We start from the raw sequence: 18,314 nt of genomic DNA on the forward strand, positions 1-18,314 counted from the left end.
GTGCAAAAAATCTTGGTTTTTGACACGAAAAATCGATTTTTACACTAGTGAGCAGATTTACTCTTCAATTCTGGGTTGAAGTAATTGGTGTAGGGCTGGTAGCAGCAATGTGATATAATAAATCACATTGGGTAGCAGGTCTTTTTCTAGAGACTTGGTCTGTTTTTTATTGCAAGTCTTCAAAAAGTGTGTGTTTCTAATGGAAGGTTGCTATTTTTATCAAAATGGTCTCTAAAGTATCTTTTTTTCCTTATCCCAATTGCAGTGAATCCTGCAAATTCTACAAGCTCCAGAGAAAAACTCAAAGACTTTAACGCAGCTATTCAGCAGTTTTTTCAAGAATTTCGTCTCACTGGGCAACTGTGTGCCAAATTAGAAAAAAAGGGAATTGCAACTGTGTGCCAGATCGACAAAATTGAATTGCAAACGTCTGCAAATGATGAGCAACTGCCAAATTTAAAATAAAAAATCTGACTTAATCCACCGATGGTGAGACTGAACCCTTCTTACATTTCCATACAGGTTTGAGATAATTATTATTCATCATTCATTTGGAACCTTGTACCAGTATAACTAAACTTTAGAATGTTGTGACTATGTTCTATCTGCCCTAATAGTTGATTGGTTTGCGAAAAAGTTCTGGAAACTGCACGTCAAAAGGCGGATACCAAACTTCATTACTTTTCATACGCTTTTTATCATAGTTTAAAAGGGTCTATAAACCCGTGTTGCCATCCTGCAAAATAATATCGAAAAATGCTAAATTGATATCCTAAAATGATTTTGCCAGCGATTTTTTTTTAAAGATATATGTGCAGGTTTAAATAAAAAAAAGGGGAATTTTAGAGATTTTTGAAAAAATGATTTTTATCCCTGTAATTTATAATTCGATTGCAATATGATTGTGAATGATGTCAGAGCTTTCAATCGACGAAAAAAGAGCTTAAATCGGATTAAAAATAGCTGAAAAATTGATCAAAATCTAAAAAGTTGAATATTTTAGGAAAAAAAAATATAAATAGTTTTTTGATACCCGCACTAGCCATGAGATGCATCGAAAAGGGCGGTCAAAGTCACCCCCTAGGCCCAATGTCACCCCACACGGCGGTAGGTCGAGAATATATCGCTCTCTTGTTTGGATTACTATTCTACGAATAAGACGTGTTTTCTTTAAGTATTCCGATACAACAGTGTTGACTGGGACGGCGAAATTTATCGATACATTATATACGAAAAATGCGTACAAACAATCGAAAACAATCGCAAGTTGTCAAAATTTGCATAGCACAGTTGATGAATGTCCCCTTGACGCTTACAATATATTTTGTATTTAGCAATTTAACCTCTCTATACAAAAAACATGACTTTTAAATATTGTTGGAGAAATTGAAAATTTATCTTGCACCTGTATCGTCTTCACTGGACACCAAGCTGATAGGTTACTTGCCATCAAACCAAGTTTTTTTTTTAATATTTTATTTAACGTCTAAAAGGCAGTGCTAATTTTTCTTTACCTGTTAGTGTGGGGTAATTTGTCATTAAAGGATGGAAACATGTCAAAGGTGAAGGCAAAGGCTTGCCTTTGCTTTGCAAAGCGTATGACACTTTCGAATATATTGAGGGTTACACTTAATGGTGTTCAGTAATTGTAACTATCATGAAAGATAATATAGATAGAATACACTTTGCTGTGAATATTTAGCTTCTATGTTGAAAACTTGCCACGCTCACTGGGGACGTAAAGCAGTATATAGCAAGAACATAAAAAATAAGTATAACTTTAAGTGCTCATCTGTGCTAAAAGTTCTTTTAGTAAAAACTGTCACTATAATACAGCATTTATCATGTGCGCAGAACTATAAACATTAATGCGCTGGAGAAGAAACATTATTGCAAAAATAAATTTGAAAAAATAGCAACACGAACACTCTTGAGGAAATTTAAGGTGAAGATGAATCGAAACTAAACATCAAATTTTCAAGAGCACAAATCTGGACTACCAGACAACCGTTAGAGCTGAAAATTTGATCGATTGATCACCTGCTGGTGGTATCTGCACCTTAAAATTTTTCAATAAAAATCATTACGTAGGTAAGCTTTTATATGTTCCCCTTATATATAAGATCGACAAATTTTTGCTCTCAACATTTGAAAGAATAAGGTTTCCTTTTTTTTCGCCTATTGATTTTTAAAAAGCCTTAAGTATTCTGCACACTTAGGACCCTCACTGTAATATAAATCCCTGAACAACATTCTCACAAGGTTCCTTCAAAGGACATAACCGTCCACTGGAAGCATTAAGGCTAAGTAGCCCGTCATTTGTTTTGGCTTCAATTATGACTTTTCAGCTTGCATTTCAAAGTGATAACACTCAGTCTGAATAGTTTATATTAAAAAAGTATCACTGTACACGCTAACATACATAAAGTATGCTGATACTTTCTCAGCTGTGTCAGTGCAAAACCAACTGATTTTCTTTGATTCGAAATCGTGAGATGAATTAGCAACAATCGTCAACGAAGTGTACAAAGTTCAATGACGGCCTACTTCGCCTTAACGTGTAGGTGTCTTTTTAAGGAAGAATTTTTGAAACAATCCTGGGCTGAATTCTGATGATATCATGATCATAATCTTCACAAATTCTTCGACAAGCCTTGTTGAATATATGTTCGACTCATGCAGGAAAAATCTTCTTTTTGAAACTTTTTGCATAAATTACTACTTTAATTTCTCTAAAATAAATGTTTATTTGGCATTGGAGCGGAGAATTGGACCTTTCGAAGTGGTGAGTTTTTCTAAAGCTGTTCTTGTGTTGTTCTATTCGGCATTATTTTTGAGATTTGGCCGGCGATACAAAAGGTTTAGCATGCCCCTATAAATAAATAATCAAATACTTCTGAAAAAACGAAGTTTTGCCAATAATAGTTATACCTTTTTGTTTTTTGCAAACACGAAAATTGTCGTTGTAGATGGATTATTTCTAGGAGTACCGTCGATGGGGGTGACAATGGGTCTGGGAGGTGAGATTGGGTCAAAACGGAAAAATATGATTTATAAAATATTTCAGCTAATAACGCTGATATTACTAAAATTTATAATTCATATGTTGGGGAACATATTATAACACATAAATAATCACAATATACTTTTCAAGAAATAGTAGTTTAAGTTTAATATATCAACAAACTTGTATGTTGAAACTAGACAAAATTTACAACATTAAATTTGTCCTGTGCAAAGTATGACGCATGTACTTTATTATCTTTTGTTATATTAGTAGAAGGTTGAAAGTCTTTTCAATACAATTCAAACGTATTTTCCGGAATCTATTTGATTTTTCCACAGAAATTTAATTTTTTTCGGTACGGTGTCTAAAACATTAAAAATGGGGGTGAGATTGGGTCAAGGAAGAACGATAGTGAATAAAATCGCAAGTCTACTTTTTTGTCGTTTTACGGTGCCATGTGTATCTTTCTACATAAAGATGTGTTTATTCTTTCTAAATACAGCATAGCTGAATATCAAACAAGTCTAGTTGAGGATTCCGTGCAATGAATAAGAATGCAACGCATTTTGACAACTTCTCAAACCAGCAACTATTTTTCGTGCGCAACAACATCGTAATATTATATCAAAGGGATTTTTTTAATTTAGTCATTTATTAGTGTTTTGATATTATAAAAACAATTCACGGAAGTATAAATGAGTTGGATCGCTGATATACCGGGATTATGACGTCAACATCTGCCTTAAAAAAATAAAAAAATAAAACTACTATATACTTTATGGGAAATGGAATGAGACTTTGAAGACAATTTAAGGGGACAAAAACAAGAAAATTTGTGTAAACTTGACGATAAATGCTGGGTTTACATAATTTTTCTCATAGCTCTTCAATATTTTGCTATAATCGTTCTTTAAAGTGGGTTTATCATACTTGTGAAACATCTTAGATGTCTTTTCGTCTTTGCATCGTATTTCATCAATATTGTCATCAATGTCACCCCCTCTATGGGGTGAGATTGGGTCATTTTTCATTCACTTATAGCGCCGCAGTGAATAAATATTTTTCTATAATTTTTTGGACAGTTGTTAATGTACCGTCAAACGGGGTGACTTGCAACGGCGGGGTGACTTGTAACACATTGTAATTTACAACTAAATTTCACTATAAAACCCAAATTTTAAAAGAAAATTTGCTTTAAATCGGTGCGTCAATACGTGTGACTCACAATTCAAGTAACGGCCACGATTAAAGCTGTTATTATAAATATGTTTATACATTAAACATAATCCTTTTAAATGTCTTGAAAACTGATACTTGATGGAGGTTCAAAATCGTGACCGGAAAACATGAGATAGATATAATTCACAAAAATAATACTCTACATGGTGTTTCTATAACTAATAAGTGATGATATATTAAATTTTATTTTACGAAATTGTAGCAATAACTTTTTAATAATTATCATTTTTATATAAATGTACCTATGCGGGGTGACTTGCAACACTTTATTTCTAAGTAATTTAGAGTTTTATAAAAGTTAAAAACTTTTACGTTAGGTCTACTTTATAATTAAAAGAGTAATAATTCATCAATCAACTACAAACACTCGTTAAATATATTGTTCAGTTATGATATTGAACTTTGATGGTTTAACGCCTCTTTTTCCCATACAAAAATAGCTCAATTATTTTCTTACAAAAAGGTATTCAAAATGCTTTTGTACTGGTTCGAATGCTTTAAATACATGAAAAACAATACTTAAAAAGTGTGACTACTGTACACTATCAACATTTTGTTGGCAAAAACTAAATTAGTATTGAGTGTTGCAAGTCACCCCGCACAAGGAAATTAAAAAAAAAATCATTTTTTTGATGACTTTTGATATGACAAAATAATTCGATTCAATCTTCTGTCATCTCATTCCGTGGGCGGGCCGGCCATTCAAAGTTCTACAAGGAATTTAGATTTTTAGATGACGTTTAGATCATGGTTTTGGTTGATTGAAGTTGAAAAGTGTTGCAAGTCACCCCGTTTGACGGTACCATCAAAGTACATACACACCAAATTTGAAGTTTATTGGAGTTAAATTGCGAAAGTTTTTCAATAAATAAATCGTACATATCCTTTTTTGACCCATTCTCACCCCTAACGACGGTTTCAATGAAACAGTCGACTCTCCACATCTCGATACGAAAGGACTATTGAGATGGAGAAATCGAGACAAATAACATATGTTTAATGACTACCTACTAGATTGAAAACCACTCCGTTTTCAGGAAAATAGGAAAATAAAAATAAGCAAGCAGAAAATCTGAATTCCCGTTTATGCTATATGCTAGATAAGGATATATCAATATATGAAGAGGAAAATTACATACATATATGCAGAATGAAGGGACCGAAGAAACCATTGAGGGAGACATATCGAGATATAGAACATCGAGATGTGGAGAGTCGACTTCGAATCGTCCAACCCGGTCCAGACAGCCGTAGCGGTAAACGCATATCTGATCAACGAAACGTAGAATTCTCCAGGAATTGCAGAATTCGTTCTCATTTGATTTAGAGAGACGATTGGACATTCTCAAACATTCAGGATATAAAAAGATATTCGTAATTATTTTAGATTAGATAGTGTATTCGATCACCCACAGCGTTACCCAAGTACGTTTATAGACATTAGCTTAACACAGATTTTCCACAATTAAATTAACTGCTAGCTTGACTTTGAAATCGAACATTACCCCTCAAAACTATTCCACGAATAAGAGCTCCTTACTTGCGCTGCTTGATGATGGGGAAAAATCGATGGCAAGAAAAATCGAACTCTGGTGGCGTCTTGGACTGCCGATTCAACCCACTGGCCAGCAAGTTCATCATCACAAAGTTCATTTTGGCTACCTTGACGATTTCGTGCCACTGAAATTATAGTTTTGCAGATCAATAACCATGCGGCTCCACCAAAGCCAAAATAAAGTGTTAACTCACCTCTTCATCTGGATTGGGATACGATTCCAGTAGTACCCGAGCCTCGTGGAAATGCTTGGCAGCTGCAGCATAGAGCTCTTCTGCAGGCGATTTGAGTAAATACGTCTTCATCAATTTGAAATCTGAATATGCCATTGGTGGCGGAGTCGACAGAGTGGCAAAAGGTGCAAAACGGTGCTCGAAGCGAACCTTTTCATTGTCAAACATTGGCAACGGTTCCGGAATACGGTCCTCTCCAATGAAACCCCCGAGGGCTTTGTAATACCCGCCGCACATGTTTTGCATCGCTTGGTTGAAGATGATTTCCTTGCCGTCAGATTTCCCCTTACGCTTCTTCACCTTGGGTTTCTTTTGGCTACCCTTTGGACCCTTGTTATCTGCAACGTAATCCTGCTCCACCAGGAACGTATCGGCTCGAGTCAATGCGGACACGATCCAGCCAAACAGAAACTGATACAAATACCAGAAAATATACAGATATTCATGCACCGAATAAAGTTCCAGCTCCAGGCCAGAAAGCAAAAAGAAGGACATTGCCCTTAGGCAGTGGTACAAGACCCACGTTCCGAAGCAGGCCAGATGCTGGCGAGGATTCTCGTGCTTCATCGACAGTGAATGCAGATAGGCATCGACACGTTCGGCTTCGTCCTGGAGATTGGCAAAGTTAGAGAGCATGATGCCCAGCTTGTCACGCTGTCGAGCCCGATTATAGCCACAGATTTCAAATAGCACACTGAATGTATGTTCGTTATACGCAAAAAATGAGTCGACGCAATTGATTGCCTAAAATGAAACAAATTTGGATTTTGCTATTTGGGAAACTCACAAAGAACTTCATTACTTACCGCTGGATTGGTAGATAATGGATTTTCCGAAAGCAGAACAGGAGGAGCTATGAAGGCTTTGGCCGATTCTTTCAACACCTCAGTTCGCTTCTTCGTTCCAAATACCGTATAATGTGATGGGAAGTACAACGTTTGTAGAATACTCCGCGACAATAGACAAGGTCCAAACTTTTTGCTAAAATCCATGAAGAAGTTCTGCGAATAAAAAAGTAGATTAGAATCTAGTCAACAGCTTCGATTGAATTCGCCATACCAAAGCGCTATGATAGTTGGTGCAGTGCACTATTTTGCAAGCATGCTTCAAACGATGAATCAGTTCAGACAGATACTGAATGCACGTTGAACGTTCCTTGATTTTAGTGTACCGAGGAAATGTAGGTGGCAGTAATCGCTGGTTAACCATCATCGAAAATCCCATTACATTGGGGGTATCGGCTGTAAAATGAGAATGTTTTTAGTCCTACAGTCACCGTATGTCTGAAACCGTTAACCATTACACATATGGTATCCTAGCATTCTCTCCTAGAATTTGAAATCTAAGGGAATAAAAGTAATAAGGGTTTGAAAATGTTGGACAATTGCAAGGGATATGTTTATAATTTCTATTTAAAAAAATAAAAACCGTGTGGTGCATCATTTATTATTCATAAAAATCAGATAGGGTGCAGAGCTATTTGAGCACTTCCATGATTCACTTTGGCATTGGATTTTTTTCTCACCCGAATAGTCTGAAACTTTGCAATAAGATGCACTTTAATACGAAGCATATTGTGACTCAGTAGCTTTAACAAAAACCGAAGTGCCGAAGTGAATCAAAAGTGCCAAGAATTGGATCAGGCTCCCTAGCCGTAGCAGTATACGCTATGCAGCAAGACCAAACTGAGGGTCGTTGGTTCGAATCCCGCCGATCGAGGATCTTTCCGTAAAGCGAATTTTCTCGACTTCCCAGGGCATAAATTATCTTCGTGCCTGCCACATAATATACACATGCAAAAATGGTCAATTTGCATTGAAAACTCTCAGTAAACAACTGTGGAAGTGCTCATAAGAACACTAAGCTGAAACTCTAAGATTCTGTCCCAATTGAGACGTTACGCTAGAAAAAAGGAAGAAAATAAATCAAATATCTATCAAGTTCACATTTAGCATACGAAGGATGAGATATTTAAGCATCATCCATGTGAACTCGAAGGCATTTCGTTGAATAAATTGCTAGTAATCGTGATTTGTGTATTTTATTCCTTTGCATCTAGTTTATTCTAAAGATTATTTACACGCAAATGTTAAATTAAAAGATTCTAGCAACAAAAATATTACAAAAGTATTGTAAAAACTCCAATTTTAATTATTGTATTGTTTAAATTATTATTATTGTAAAAAATCAATAATCAGAAGAGACTTCAATAAAAGCTAAAAAAATATGAATAATCAAAATTAAAAACTAAAAAAAAAAACATTATGATTATAGGGTGCGGAGCAACTTCGGCACTTTTCATGATTCACTTTGGCATGGGGGTTTTTCTCGGCCGAATCGTCTGAAACTTTGCAATAAGAAGCGCCTTAGTACGAGTGTGGCTAAATATGAGCTCGGTAGTTTTTTATAAACCCCACTGCCGAAGTGAATTAAAAGTGCCAAGAATAGAATCCGGCTCCCTACACTGAGGTTTTTCTTCACGTCGAACAACATCCCGCGTAAAAAACCGCGTTATTTCAAAAAAGACGTAAAAACCACGTTGTTTCAAAACAACGACGTAAGAACCCGCATTATTAAAAAAACACGTAAAAAAGTCTTCGTGTTCTCGACGTTTCATAATCGTTTTGTATGAAACAAAAAAATAATAAGGCTTTTTTAACTTCGGTTTGAAGTAACGCGGTTTTCTGTCATTTTTTTTATATACGAGGTTTTTGCGCAAAAATAAGTCGCCCAAAAAAACTTTAGTGTACTAGAGTGTATAAAAAACATCATCAATAATGGAGGTGATTCCAACAATGTTGTAGTTTGCGTGTCATTCCGTGACTCGCCATAAGAGACCGATGGCGTCACATTCGTATCGCTTTGTACCAACGGTACTAACACACATCCATCGTCGATTTTGTTTAAGGTGATTATATAACGAAGCCACACCTCGAGTTTCCAAAAGCACAAGTCTTGAGAACCAAACAGCGCTCCGCGTTGAAAATTTATCCGACTGATAACCACCAGTAAATAAGCAATTTGATAGCTTTTCAACGCGAACGGTTGTCAGATTCTCCAGACTCGTGCATTTGAAAATTCAAAGTTTGGCTTCGTTTTACAATCACCTTAACAGCTTTGGATTTGCTCTTGGAATTGTGTCCTAAAATGTTGAATGAAATCTTGTTTTTATTTAATGACACGAAAGAGCATGTTACTGCAACTATTTTAGCATTTTTCTCGCTCAAATAACGGCTACATCATATTGTGTATTTCTTTCACTACTGGACTGCGAAGTGCGGCCTCATATGTGCGAAAGTGGGATTAAAAGAGCGGGATTGCATTAAATCCTGTTTGTGTCTTCAGAGCACTTATTCTTTGATTTACGAAGAATAAGCCCCCCGAAGACACCTACCCGATTTGATGCAATTGCGCACTTTTATTAGCGTTTCCGCACTTGTAAAAACTTCTGCGATAGTCCAGTGGTGAAAGAAATGCGCAATATTTAAACTTTACTTTAAAAATTGGGTCCATATATGAACCTTGACACTTTTGATCATGTTTGACGTTCGCTTAATCGACAAAAACACCACAAGGCTTTTTATTTTAACACTGGGGATGTTCCTTTCTGACATTTCAAAAGGGACACGGAAAGCCAAATACACCCATAATTTGAGTTTAAGCCAATGAGTATGACAAAATCAAAAAAAAAATGTTTTTTGGACTTAAACAAAAGAAAAACATTAAAAAATTGAGTAAACATGTGGTTTTGGCCTACAAATTGGGACAGGCCTTTAGGACCCTATTGTGTTTTTGAAAGCTGTGGTTTCAGTATTCGCCATAAGCTTTCTCTGCCGAAAAACACATAATTTATAAATTCATGAACACAAATGAATCATTGCACAAAACGTGCTAAGATCAATTTAGAAAGCTAAATATTTTATTTATAACGATAATTTAAATTTGGATATTAGAGGGATACATAGGTTTCCCGAAAGAGATTGATGGTAGTTTATTTTGCTTAAGACAGCGACAACTAAAAATGTACTGAAAGCCGAAGGTTAAAACCATAGAATCAGATCTAGAACTATTAATTTATTGTAAACTTTTTTTTTCTTCTCTCAACTAGAGCGTAAAGCAGGGTAAAAATAGGTTTGTGTAATTTTATGAACCGTATGATACACTTGCCCTACGGGTGTGAACTTCTTGACAGGGTAGACAATCGTCGCCGTCAAATGGAAAAGTCGGCGACGAAACTAAAAGAAGCTTCGTCAATAATAATATAAAAAATAAATAAATTTAAAAAAATAATATAGTACACCGTGGCCTGATGGTATTGATGCTGCTGCTGCTTTGTGTTTTGGTTGATTGACAGAATCAATGAACTGTGGTAAATTATGATCACAGTCCCCAAGCCTGGACACAACATTTCAAACAATTTTTAATAGAGTTGCTGATTTTTACAATGCTTCGTTTTCTCAGAAGCAAGGGAACATGGGTATTTTTCAAAAACTATTACATCACAATACTAATAAAAAAAAAGTGTTCATGTGGGCTCCATAGCCTAGTCCGTCTGAGTGTTGGTCCTGGTAGAGGAGAAACTTGGCAAGAGCCATACCGAGGGCACATAACATATGTGGAACTTCAAATCTTGTACCCACTTCCAGCTGCCGGCAAGCGGTATAATTTTTTTATGGTATTTAGTTGGAGCTGCCCCTAAATAGACCCCTTTGTGCAGTCCTTAGCCTCTTGCCCAGCAACTACTATCCCTACCTCCTCGTGGTACTGGCCAGGGTACGAGTAACCTTGGGGAAGATCGGGTAACCAACCCCCGGTGGGAACTTTGGTCGTATGCTGACAGGGAAGGGGGGGTTTGCTTTTGCAAACCTGGAGCGTCTGTACTCCACGTTAGGAGCGGCTCACAACAGCGTCTGTTTCCCATGTCAGGGGCGGCTGATCATCGTCCGAGTGCCAGAGAAGGACTCTAAGCTAAACTGCGCACTATGGCCCCCCGAACATTTAGGGGGAATGGTCCTCCGGAAATCTAGGGGATTGGTGTCAGGCCCTGCAAGCCAACCGTAAAAACACATCAGCACAGGAACGTCAACGAGAGAATACGGACCGGAACAATCGGCAAAGACCACAGCGACGAAAATGGACTAGCGATTGGAAACTCGGTACGTGGAACTGCAAATCTCTCAACTTCATTGGAAGCACTCGCATTCTCTCCGATGTACTGAAGACCCGCGGTTTCGACATCGTAGCGCTGCAGGAGGTGTGCTGGACAGGAGCATTGGTGCGAACGTTTAGAGGTAATCATACCATCTACCAGAGCTGCGGCAACACACGCGAGCTGGGAACAGCTTTCATAGTGATGGGTGATATGCAAAGGCGCGTGATAGGGTGGTGGCCAATCAGTGAACGAATGTGCAAGTTAAGAATCAAAGGCCGATTCTTTAACTTCAGCATAATCAACGTGCATAGCCCACACTCCGGAAGCACTGATGATGACAAGGACGCATTTTACGCGCAGCTCGAACGCGAGTTCGACCGCTGCCCAAGCCACGACGTCAAGATCATCATAGGAGATTTGAACGCTCAGGTTGGCCAGGAGGAGGAGTTTAGACCGACGATTGGAAAGTTCACCGGCTGACGAACGAGAACGGCCTACGACTGATAGATTTTGCCGCCTCCAAGAACATGGCCATTCGTAGCACCTATTTCCAGCACAGCATCCCGTATCGGTACACCTGGAGATCACCTCAGCAGGCAGAATCGCAAATCGACCATCGATGATCGATGGACGGTACTTCTCCGACATAACCGACGTCAGAACTTATCGTGGCGCTAACTTTGACTCCGACCACTACCTGGTGATGGTGAAACTGCGCTCAAAACTATCCGTCATCAATGATATACCAACGGCCACCCCGGTACCGACGCCCGCCCCGGTACAATCTCGAGCGGCTGAAACAACCGGATGTCGCGAATGCGTACGCGCAGAATCTTGAGGCAGCGTTGCCGAATGAGGGCGAGCTCGATAGGGACCCTCTTGAGGACTGCTGGAGGACAGTCAAAGCAGCCATTAACGACGCTGCCGAAAGCGTTGTCGGATATGTGGAACGGAGCTCAAGAAACGATTGGTTCGACGAGGAGTGCCAGGAAGTTTTAGAGGAGAAGAATGCAGCGCGGGCTGCAATGCTGCAGCATGGTACGCGGCAAAATGTGGAACGATACAGACTGAAGCGGAAACAGCAAACCCGCCTATTCCGGGACAAAAAGCGCCGCCTGGAAGAGGTGGAATGTCAAGAGATGGAGTTGCTGTACCATTCTCAAGATGCGTGGAAGTTCTATCAGAAGCTCAACACATCCCGCAAAGGCTTCGAGCCGCGAGCTGAGATGTGCCGGGATAAGGATGGGAGCATCTTGACTGACGGACGCGAGGTGATCGAAAGGTGGAAGCAGCACTACGATGAACACCTTAATGGCGCAGAGAACACAGGCACAGAAGGTCAGGACAACGAAGGCGATGGCTACGTCGGGACAGCGGAAACCAACCAGCTCCCACGATGGGGGAAGTTAAGGATGCCATTCAACAGCTCAAGAACAACAAGGCCGCTGGCAAGGATGGTATCGGATCCGAACTCATCAAGATTGACCTGGACAGGTTGGCCGCTTGTCTGCATCGGCTGATAGTCAGAATCTGGGAAACGGAACAACTACCGGAAGAGGAAGTAAGTCGTTATATGCCCTATCTACAAAAAGGCCGACAAACTGGAGTGTGAAAAATATCGTGCAATCACCATCCTAAACGCCGCCTACAAAGTGCTATCCCAGATTCTCTTCCGTCGTCCATCATCTATAGCAAACGAGTTCGTGGGAAATTATCAAGCAGGTTTCATCGACGGCCGCTCGACAACGGACCAGATCTTTTCCGTGCGGCAAATCCTCCAGAAATGCCCTGAGTACCAGGTCCCTTCGCACCATTTGTTCATCGATTTCAAGGCGGCATACGATAGTATCGACCGCATAGAGCTATGGAAAATCATGGACGAGAACAGCTTTCTTGGGAAGCTCACAAGATTGATCAGAGCAACGATGGACGGTGTGCAAAACTGCGTGAAGATCTCAGGCGAACACTCCAGTTCATTCGAGTCTCGGCGGGGACTACGACAGGGCGATGGACTATCGTGCCTGTTGATCAATATTGCGCTTGAAGGCGTCATGCGGAGAGCCGGACTTAGGGCCCATTCAAAAATTTCATAACGCTAGAGGGGGTGGGTGGGTGTCCTAGCGATGTTACGGCTCATACAAAAATTCAATAACATTCATACAAAAAGCGTTACAAGGGGGTGGGTGGGTGTCCAAAATGGCCAATTTCAGCGTTATGAAATAAATTAATGAACCCTTAACAGTAGAGGCACGCTTTTCACGAGATCCGGACAATTTGTTTGCTTCGCGAACGACATGGATATTATTGGGAGAAAATTTGAAACGGTGGCAGATTTGTTCACCCGCCTTAAACGCGAAGCAACAAGAGTCGGGCTAATGGTGAATGCGTCGAAAACAAAGAACATGCTGGTTGACGGAGCTGAGTGCGACAGGGCCCGCCTAGGAAGCAGTATTACGATAGACGGAGATACCTTCGAGGTGGTGGACGAGTTCGTCTACCTCGGATCCTTGTTGACGGCTGACAACAATGTTAGTCGGGAAATACGAAGGCGCATCATCAGCGAAAGTCGTGCCTACTATGGGCTCCAGAAGAAACTGCGGTCAAGAAAGATTCACCCCCGCACCAAATGCACGATGTACATAACGCTCATAAGACCGGTAGTCCTCTATGGGCATGAGGCGTGGACTATGCTCGAGGAGGACTTGTAAGCTCTTGGGGTTTTCGAACGCCGATTTTCGAAGGACGATCTTCGGGGCAGCGTACAGGAGAATTTTTTGAACGGTGAGATACTGGACATTTGTGTTATTGATGATGTAAAATCATATAAATATGACCATATAAATATAATTTTTAGTACACAAACCACTGTAATCAACGAAATGCATTCAAACTCATACGGAAGATGCTAAGATATTCCATCTTTTGAATATTGAATGTGAACCTGATAGTTATTTGATTTGTTTCTGAATGGTAAATGATGGATTTTTTTTCGAACATACCTTAAAAATGGCCCAAAATCCTAAAACCACCCTAACTTTGAATTCTCTCAGTAAAACAAATTCAAAGAAAGAATACTAGGGTTTAAGACACACCGTGACAATTTGATCTGACTTACATTCGACATCCGGCTGGGTTCCAAACTCAATGGTTTTCTCCATCACTTGTGTTAATTCCAGTGCTCCGTTCAACGTTTTGACGATGTCAATCATCTCCGTTTTCGAAGGGGATATATTCTGCAACGTTATGTAATAAATACAATTGAAAATCACCACAATGTTCTTAAACTTCTTACAGTTACCACAATGGATACCTTAGAGGGGTACAAAGCCACAAGACATTGCAAGAACAATCTGGTGAACTTTAGTCGACTGACCAAAGCATTTATCTCGTCCCGTTCCTTTGCATCGTCAACTTCCTTAGCCTTCTTCACCCAATCATCTTCGGCACTTTTCAGCATATTGCACGCCTTAGTCTCGGTCATGTCCACATACATGTCATACCCATAGTTGCTGGGCTGGAAATCCTCTTCCTCGTAGACTCTGGCCCGCAGAATAAAACTCCTGATCAAATTGATTATCTTATAGATTGCCACAGCGAATGCCTTCATCGCTTTATCCTCAATCTTATCGGGCTGATGCAGATACAAACAGGTCAGAACCGTTTGTGCCATCGAATGGCCTTCCAGCCATGAGACCATACAGGAATACGTAGCATCGATGATCCCGATCAGCTCCCGGCTTTCTAGATTTGACAACTTCATCTTTCCACTCTAAAATAGCAAACATTTGAAAAAAAAAAAAAAGCAAACAGGTCAATTAATAGTTTTGAAAATGTTTCAACCAAAAGCAGCACCAGATTTACTTGGAAGAACTACAGTAGTAATCTTTGGAATTCCTTTAGGGGATCGCGACCCTCATTTCGGAAAACTACGGCCTTGAACCATTCTTCAAACCCACTTACCGCACTTACCTCAACTGCGGTCTGGAAGTTCAACGGGGTCGCTTCCTTATTGCAACACATGCCAGCATCCATCTTCGGGTCCATCATCTCGATTGCGGACATGGCATCGAACAGCCCGAACATGTTATCGTGGATCAACTCGCCCAGCTTGAGTTCCTTGACGCAACCGAAGAACTCCGTCGTAATCTCCTTCCATTCGCGCTGGATCACCTCCGGAGGGGGTTCCGATTCATCGCCACAGATCGAAACTTCTACCGGAGACGGATCTCCGTAAAGGGGATTTGACTGAATAGATGTCGAACTACGGGGAAGCGATCGGTAATTCAAGTGCCTTTTGGTTCAGTGTTTTCTATCTTACCTTAAATCTTGAGGTTCCAATTGAGTTGCGTCCATTTTTTTGTAATAATTCGAATATTTCACACGAAAATGTGAGAGAATTTTAGGGAAATTTTCCCGAACTAAATATAAACATTCAATTTTTGACAGTTGGCACCGAAAGAAATTTGATGACAAATTTTGATGCGTTACGTAATTTCTCTAGAGTGTATACACGCTCGTTCAAATCCACTCAAAAGTGTGAATATCATTAAGGTCATGGACGGCTTTAAGGTCGGTGTCATGGGAATTGGCACGAAATTTGGTTCCGGCAGAGTGGATATATGAGATCAATGTCAAAATTGGAACAACTACGAACTGTCATTTCCATACAAATCAGCATTCCAATCGATCAGAAGACCTGTCAAAACTGAAACATGACGTCACTCTTATTTACAGGCACTCTATGTTCCGGGTTTTGCTGCGGAAAAATCCTGCTCAAAACCCTCGGCTGCTAGAATTTTTCAAATCAAAACAAAGCAGCTTTTTGTTTTATGAGTGTGTGAATTTATTTTGTCGAAGCAGTTTTATATATATGCAGCTGCTTCGGTTTCATCTGAATCTGAATGGTGCATTTTCCCAGCGGGATCAATTAACTTGGAATTGTTACCGTCCGGGGTTTTCTTCTATACACAAAATTTGAAATTCCGCGACGTTTTCCGCCGGTGGGTTTATACAATAGAAATATTAGTAGTAGAACGCTAATGGCGGTGTTCTCACAAAACTGAATTAGTTTATTATCACCTTTAACTATATCTTTTCATTGATTGGGCGATGCCATGTTGTAGTGGATGATTTTAAAATTTGTTTGACACTTTGAGGACCGGTACTCAAGCTGTCAGTGTGTGGCAAACTAGATGTTGGTAACACGACCAGCAGCGACATTAGCATTCTTAGGTTAATGCTTCTACTGTTTATACTTCGGGAAACCTGATTTTTGTGTACACTTCTTTTTCCCGAGCGGGATTTCAAAATCGAACAAGGAATCGGGTTGCAATTCTTAAATTTGCCTTATGAACCCAAAATTTGAAATACAAAAAATGTTTACGCGGCAACCTGGAATCGATCCAAGAACTTTGCGATTGGTAGGCCCGTTCGTATACCACGCGCCTATCGACGCCTTGATGTGGAGTGATGGCAGAACGATACATAAAGCGCTCGCATTGCAAAAATCGTTCCACCTTTCATATGGCAAAATTTATGAATTTCGATAGTCCAGTTCACTGCGTGTAATCGTATTCAAAGCTAGAGTGAACCTTATTGGCAATTTAACTATTTTTAATCCGTTATGTTGCCAGCCATCTATCTATTTTTACAGAAAATCATTAACGAATTTTTCTTAAGTTCACCAACGAGATTCTTACTTTTTCGAATTAGGGTTTATTCACAAATTTCATAATGCCGAAAATGGAACTTTTTCACACCCACTCACCCCCTCGTAGCGCTTTTTGTATGAATATTTTACAAATTTTGTATGACCCGTAACATCACGAGGACACCCACCCACCCCCTTCAGCGTTATGAAATTTGTGAAAGGGCCTTTAGGGGTACAAAAAACATTTCTCGCGTAACTTTTCAAAACGTCCTAAGTAACAAATGTAAACAAATCGAGATTATCATTGCAAATCATTTGCGTTGCACCACTTAGCAGCACACTAGAACACTCATACTGATATATTAACAACAAATTAATCAATTCAAAGCTTAACAAAATGACCAATGTTCAAAACTGCATCGCTTTTAATCAATTGTTACATTGGACCTTTGATCAGAGAACCAACCACATGTCCTATGTAACATTTATGAATAAACACGATTCTAATGTTACATTGGACATTTCTGCATAAAGCTTTGGAATGGAGTTTAAAAGGTAGAATGATTTGTAGAAGCGTGTCTGAGACACTACTTAGATGCATAGAATGCCATAATAACTGCTTCTCAATCATTTCAGTCGATATTTTCAGAGTCGCACTGCCTCGCAAAATTGAAAACGCTCAAGTGACAAAAAGAGAATGAGTTACACAAAACTGTATTTTGGTCTTTTTGCCAAACCATGTTTTACCGTTTCGCTGGATTGGATCAGCTGCAACATCTCTTTTCATATTATTAGCGCATTGCGTGCATATAGGGGAATGATATTGAGCACAAGTTTGAGCATCATGATGTCATTGTATCAATCTGATTCAGATGCATGGTCGATCAAGCATATAAATATGCTTCCCGGCAGCAACACGAGCAACGTACATGCGCGACTTGTTCACACATATTTGCAGAGCGATCAATCACCGAAGAGAGGAGAAGCTGTATGTATTTGTTAGGCGTGGGCTCCTTTCTCGAGTTCCTACAACAAGATGGACGGCCTCGTCATCGTCATCATTCCCCACCGCAATTTCTTGTTTCAACCGACGGCTGGTGCTGATTGCAACACAGCCGTCACCACCACCACGTCACGCAGTGGGAAACTTGATGAAACATGATCATGTGGGCGAAACCGTCATAAAAACGGGGGGAAAATTGAGGGAGAATCAGTGAGAGAGCAAAATGTCCTACATACAGCTCAACGTTTCCCCTCCTTCTGTTGTTACATAGGACACATAGACGGATGGGAAGAAGTGACGTCGTGGGATTGAATGAATCAAAACAAAGCACAGCTGGTGTCTCCGATTAGCACACCGCAACAAAATGTCGATTATCAGCGAATTGAGTGCATATAGGGAAATGATATTCAGCATCATGATCTTATTGTATCAATCCGACGGCAAGCAACACGAGCAACGTGCATGCGCGACTTGC

At 39.7% G+C, this 18,314-nt stretch overlaps 1 protein-coding gene across 2 annotated transcripts; it reads right to left on the reverse strand.

Moving 5' to 3' along the window:
- Positions 1 to 5,624: 5,624 nt before the first annotated feature.
- Positions 5,625 to 15,649, reverse strand: LOC5568747 (N-alpha-acetyltransferase 35, NatC auxiliary subunit). Of its 2 annotated transcripts, none has more exons than XM_001658077.2 (8): positions 15,505 to 15,649; positions 15,156 to 15,447; positions 14,497 to 14,955; positions 14,302 to 14,419; positions 7,094 to 7,275; positions 6,841 to 7,035; positions 5,996 to 6,778; positions 5,625 to 5,926 (listed from the first exon to the last, which is right to left on the reverse strand). In XM_001658077.2, exons 1-8 carry the CDS (start codon positions 15,537 to 15,539, stop codon positions 5,783 to 5,785), a joined length of 2,208 nt encoding a protein of 735 aa, XP_001658127.2. In that variant the 5' UTR covers positions 15,540 to 15,649; the 3' UTR covers positions 5,625 to 5,782. The 2 variants fall into 2 exon arrangements, with proteins under 2 accessions (XP_001658127.2, XP_021698054.1); XM_021842362.1 differs by having other exon boundaries at positions 14,479 to 14,955.
- Positions 15,650 to 18,314: the final 2,665 nt, after the last annotated feature.

Source organism: Aedes aegypti, chromosome 2 (assembly GCF_002204515.2).
Source record: "Aedes aegypti strain LVP_AGWG chromosome 2, AaegL5.0 Primary Assembly, whole genome shotgun sequence".
NCBI lineage: Eukaryota > Metazoa > Arthropoda > Insecta > Diptera > Culicidae > Aedes > Aedes aegypti.

Excerpts from the sequence above, each read along its gene's own strand:
- LOC5568747 (XM_021842362.1), bottom strand. The coding sequence starts at position 15,539 with ATGGACGCAACTCAATTGGAACCTCAAGATTTAAG. Across the intron at positions 15,448-15,504 it reads TTGGAACCTCAAGATTTAAG|TTCGACATCTATTCAGTCAA; the intron begins GTAAGATAGAAA and ends GCTTCCCCGTAG. Across the intron at positions 14,956-15,155 it reads ACTTCCAGACCGCAGTTGAG|AGTGGAAAGATGAAGTTGTC; the intron begins GTAAGTGCGGTA and ends TTGCTATTTTAG.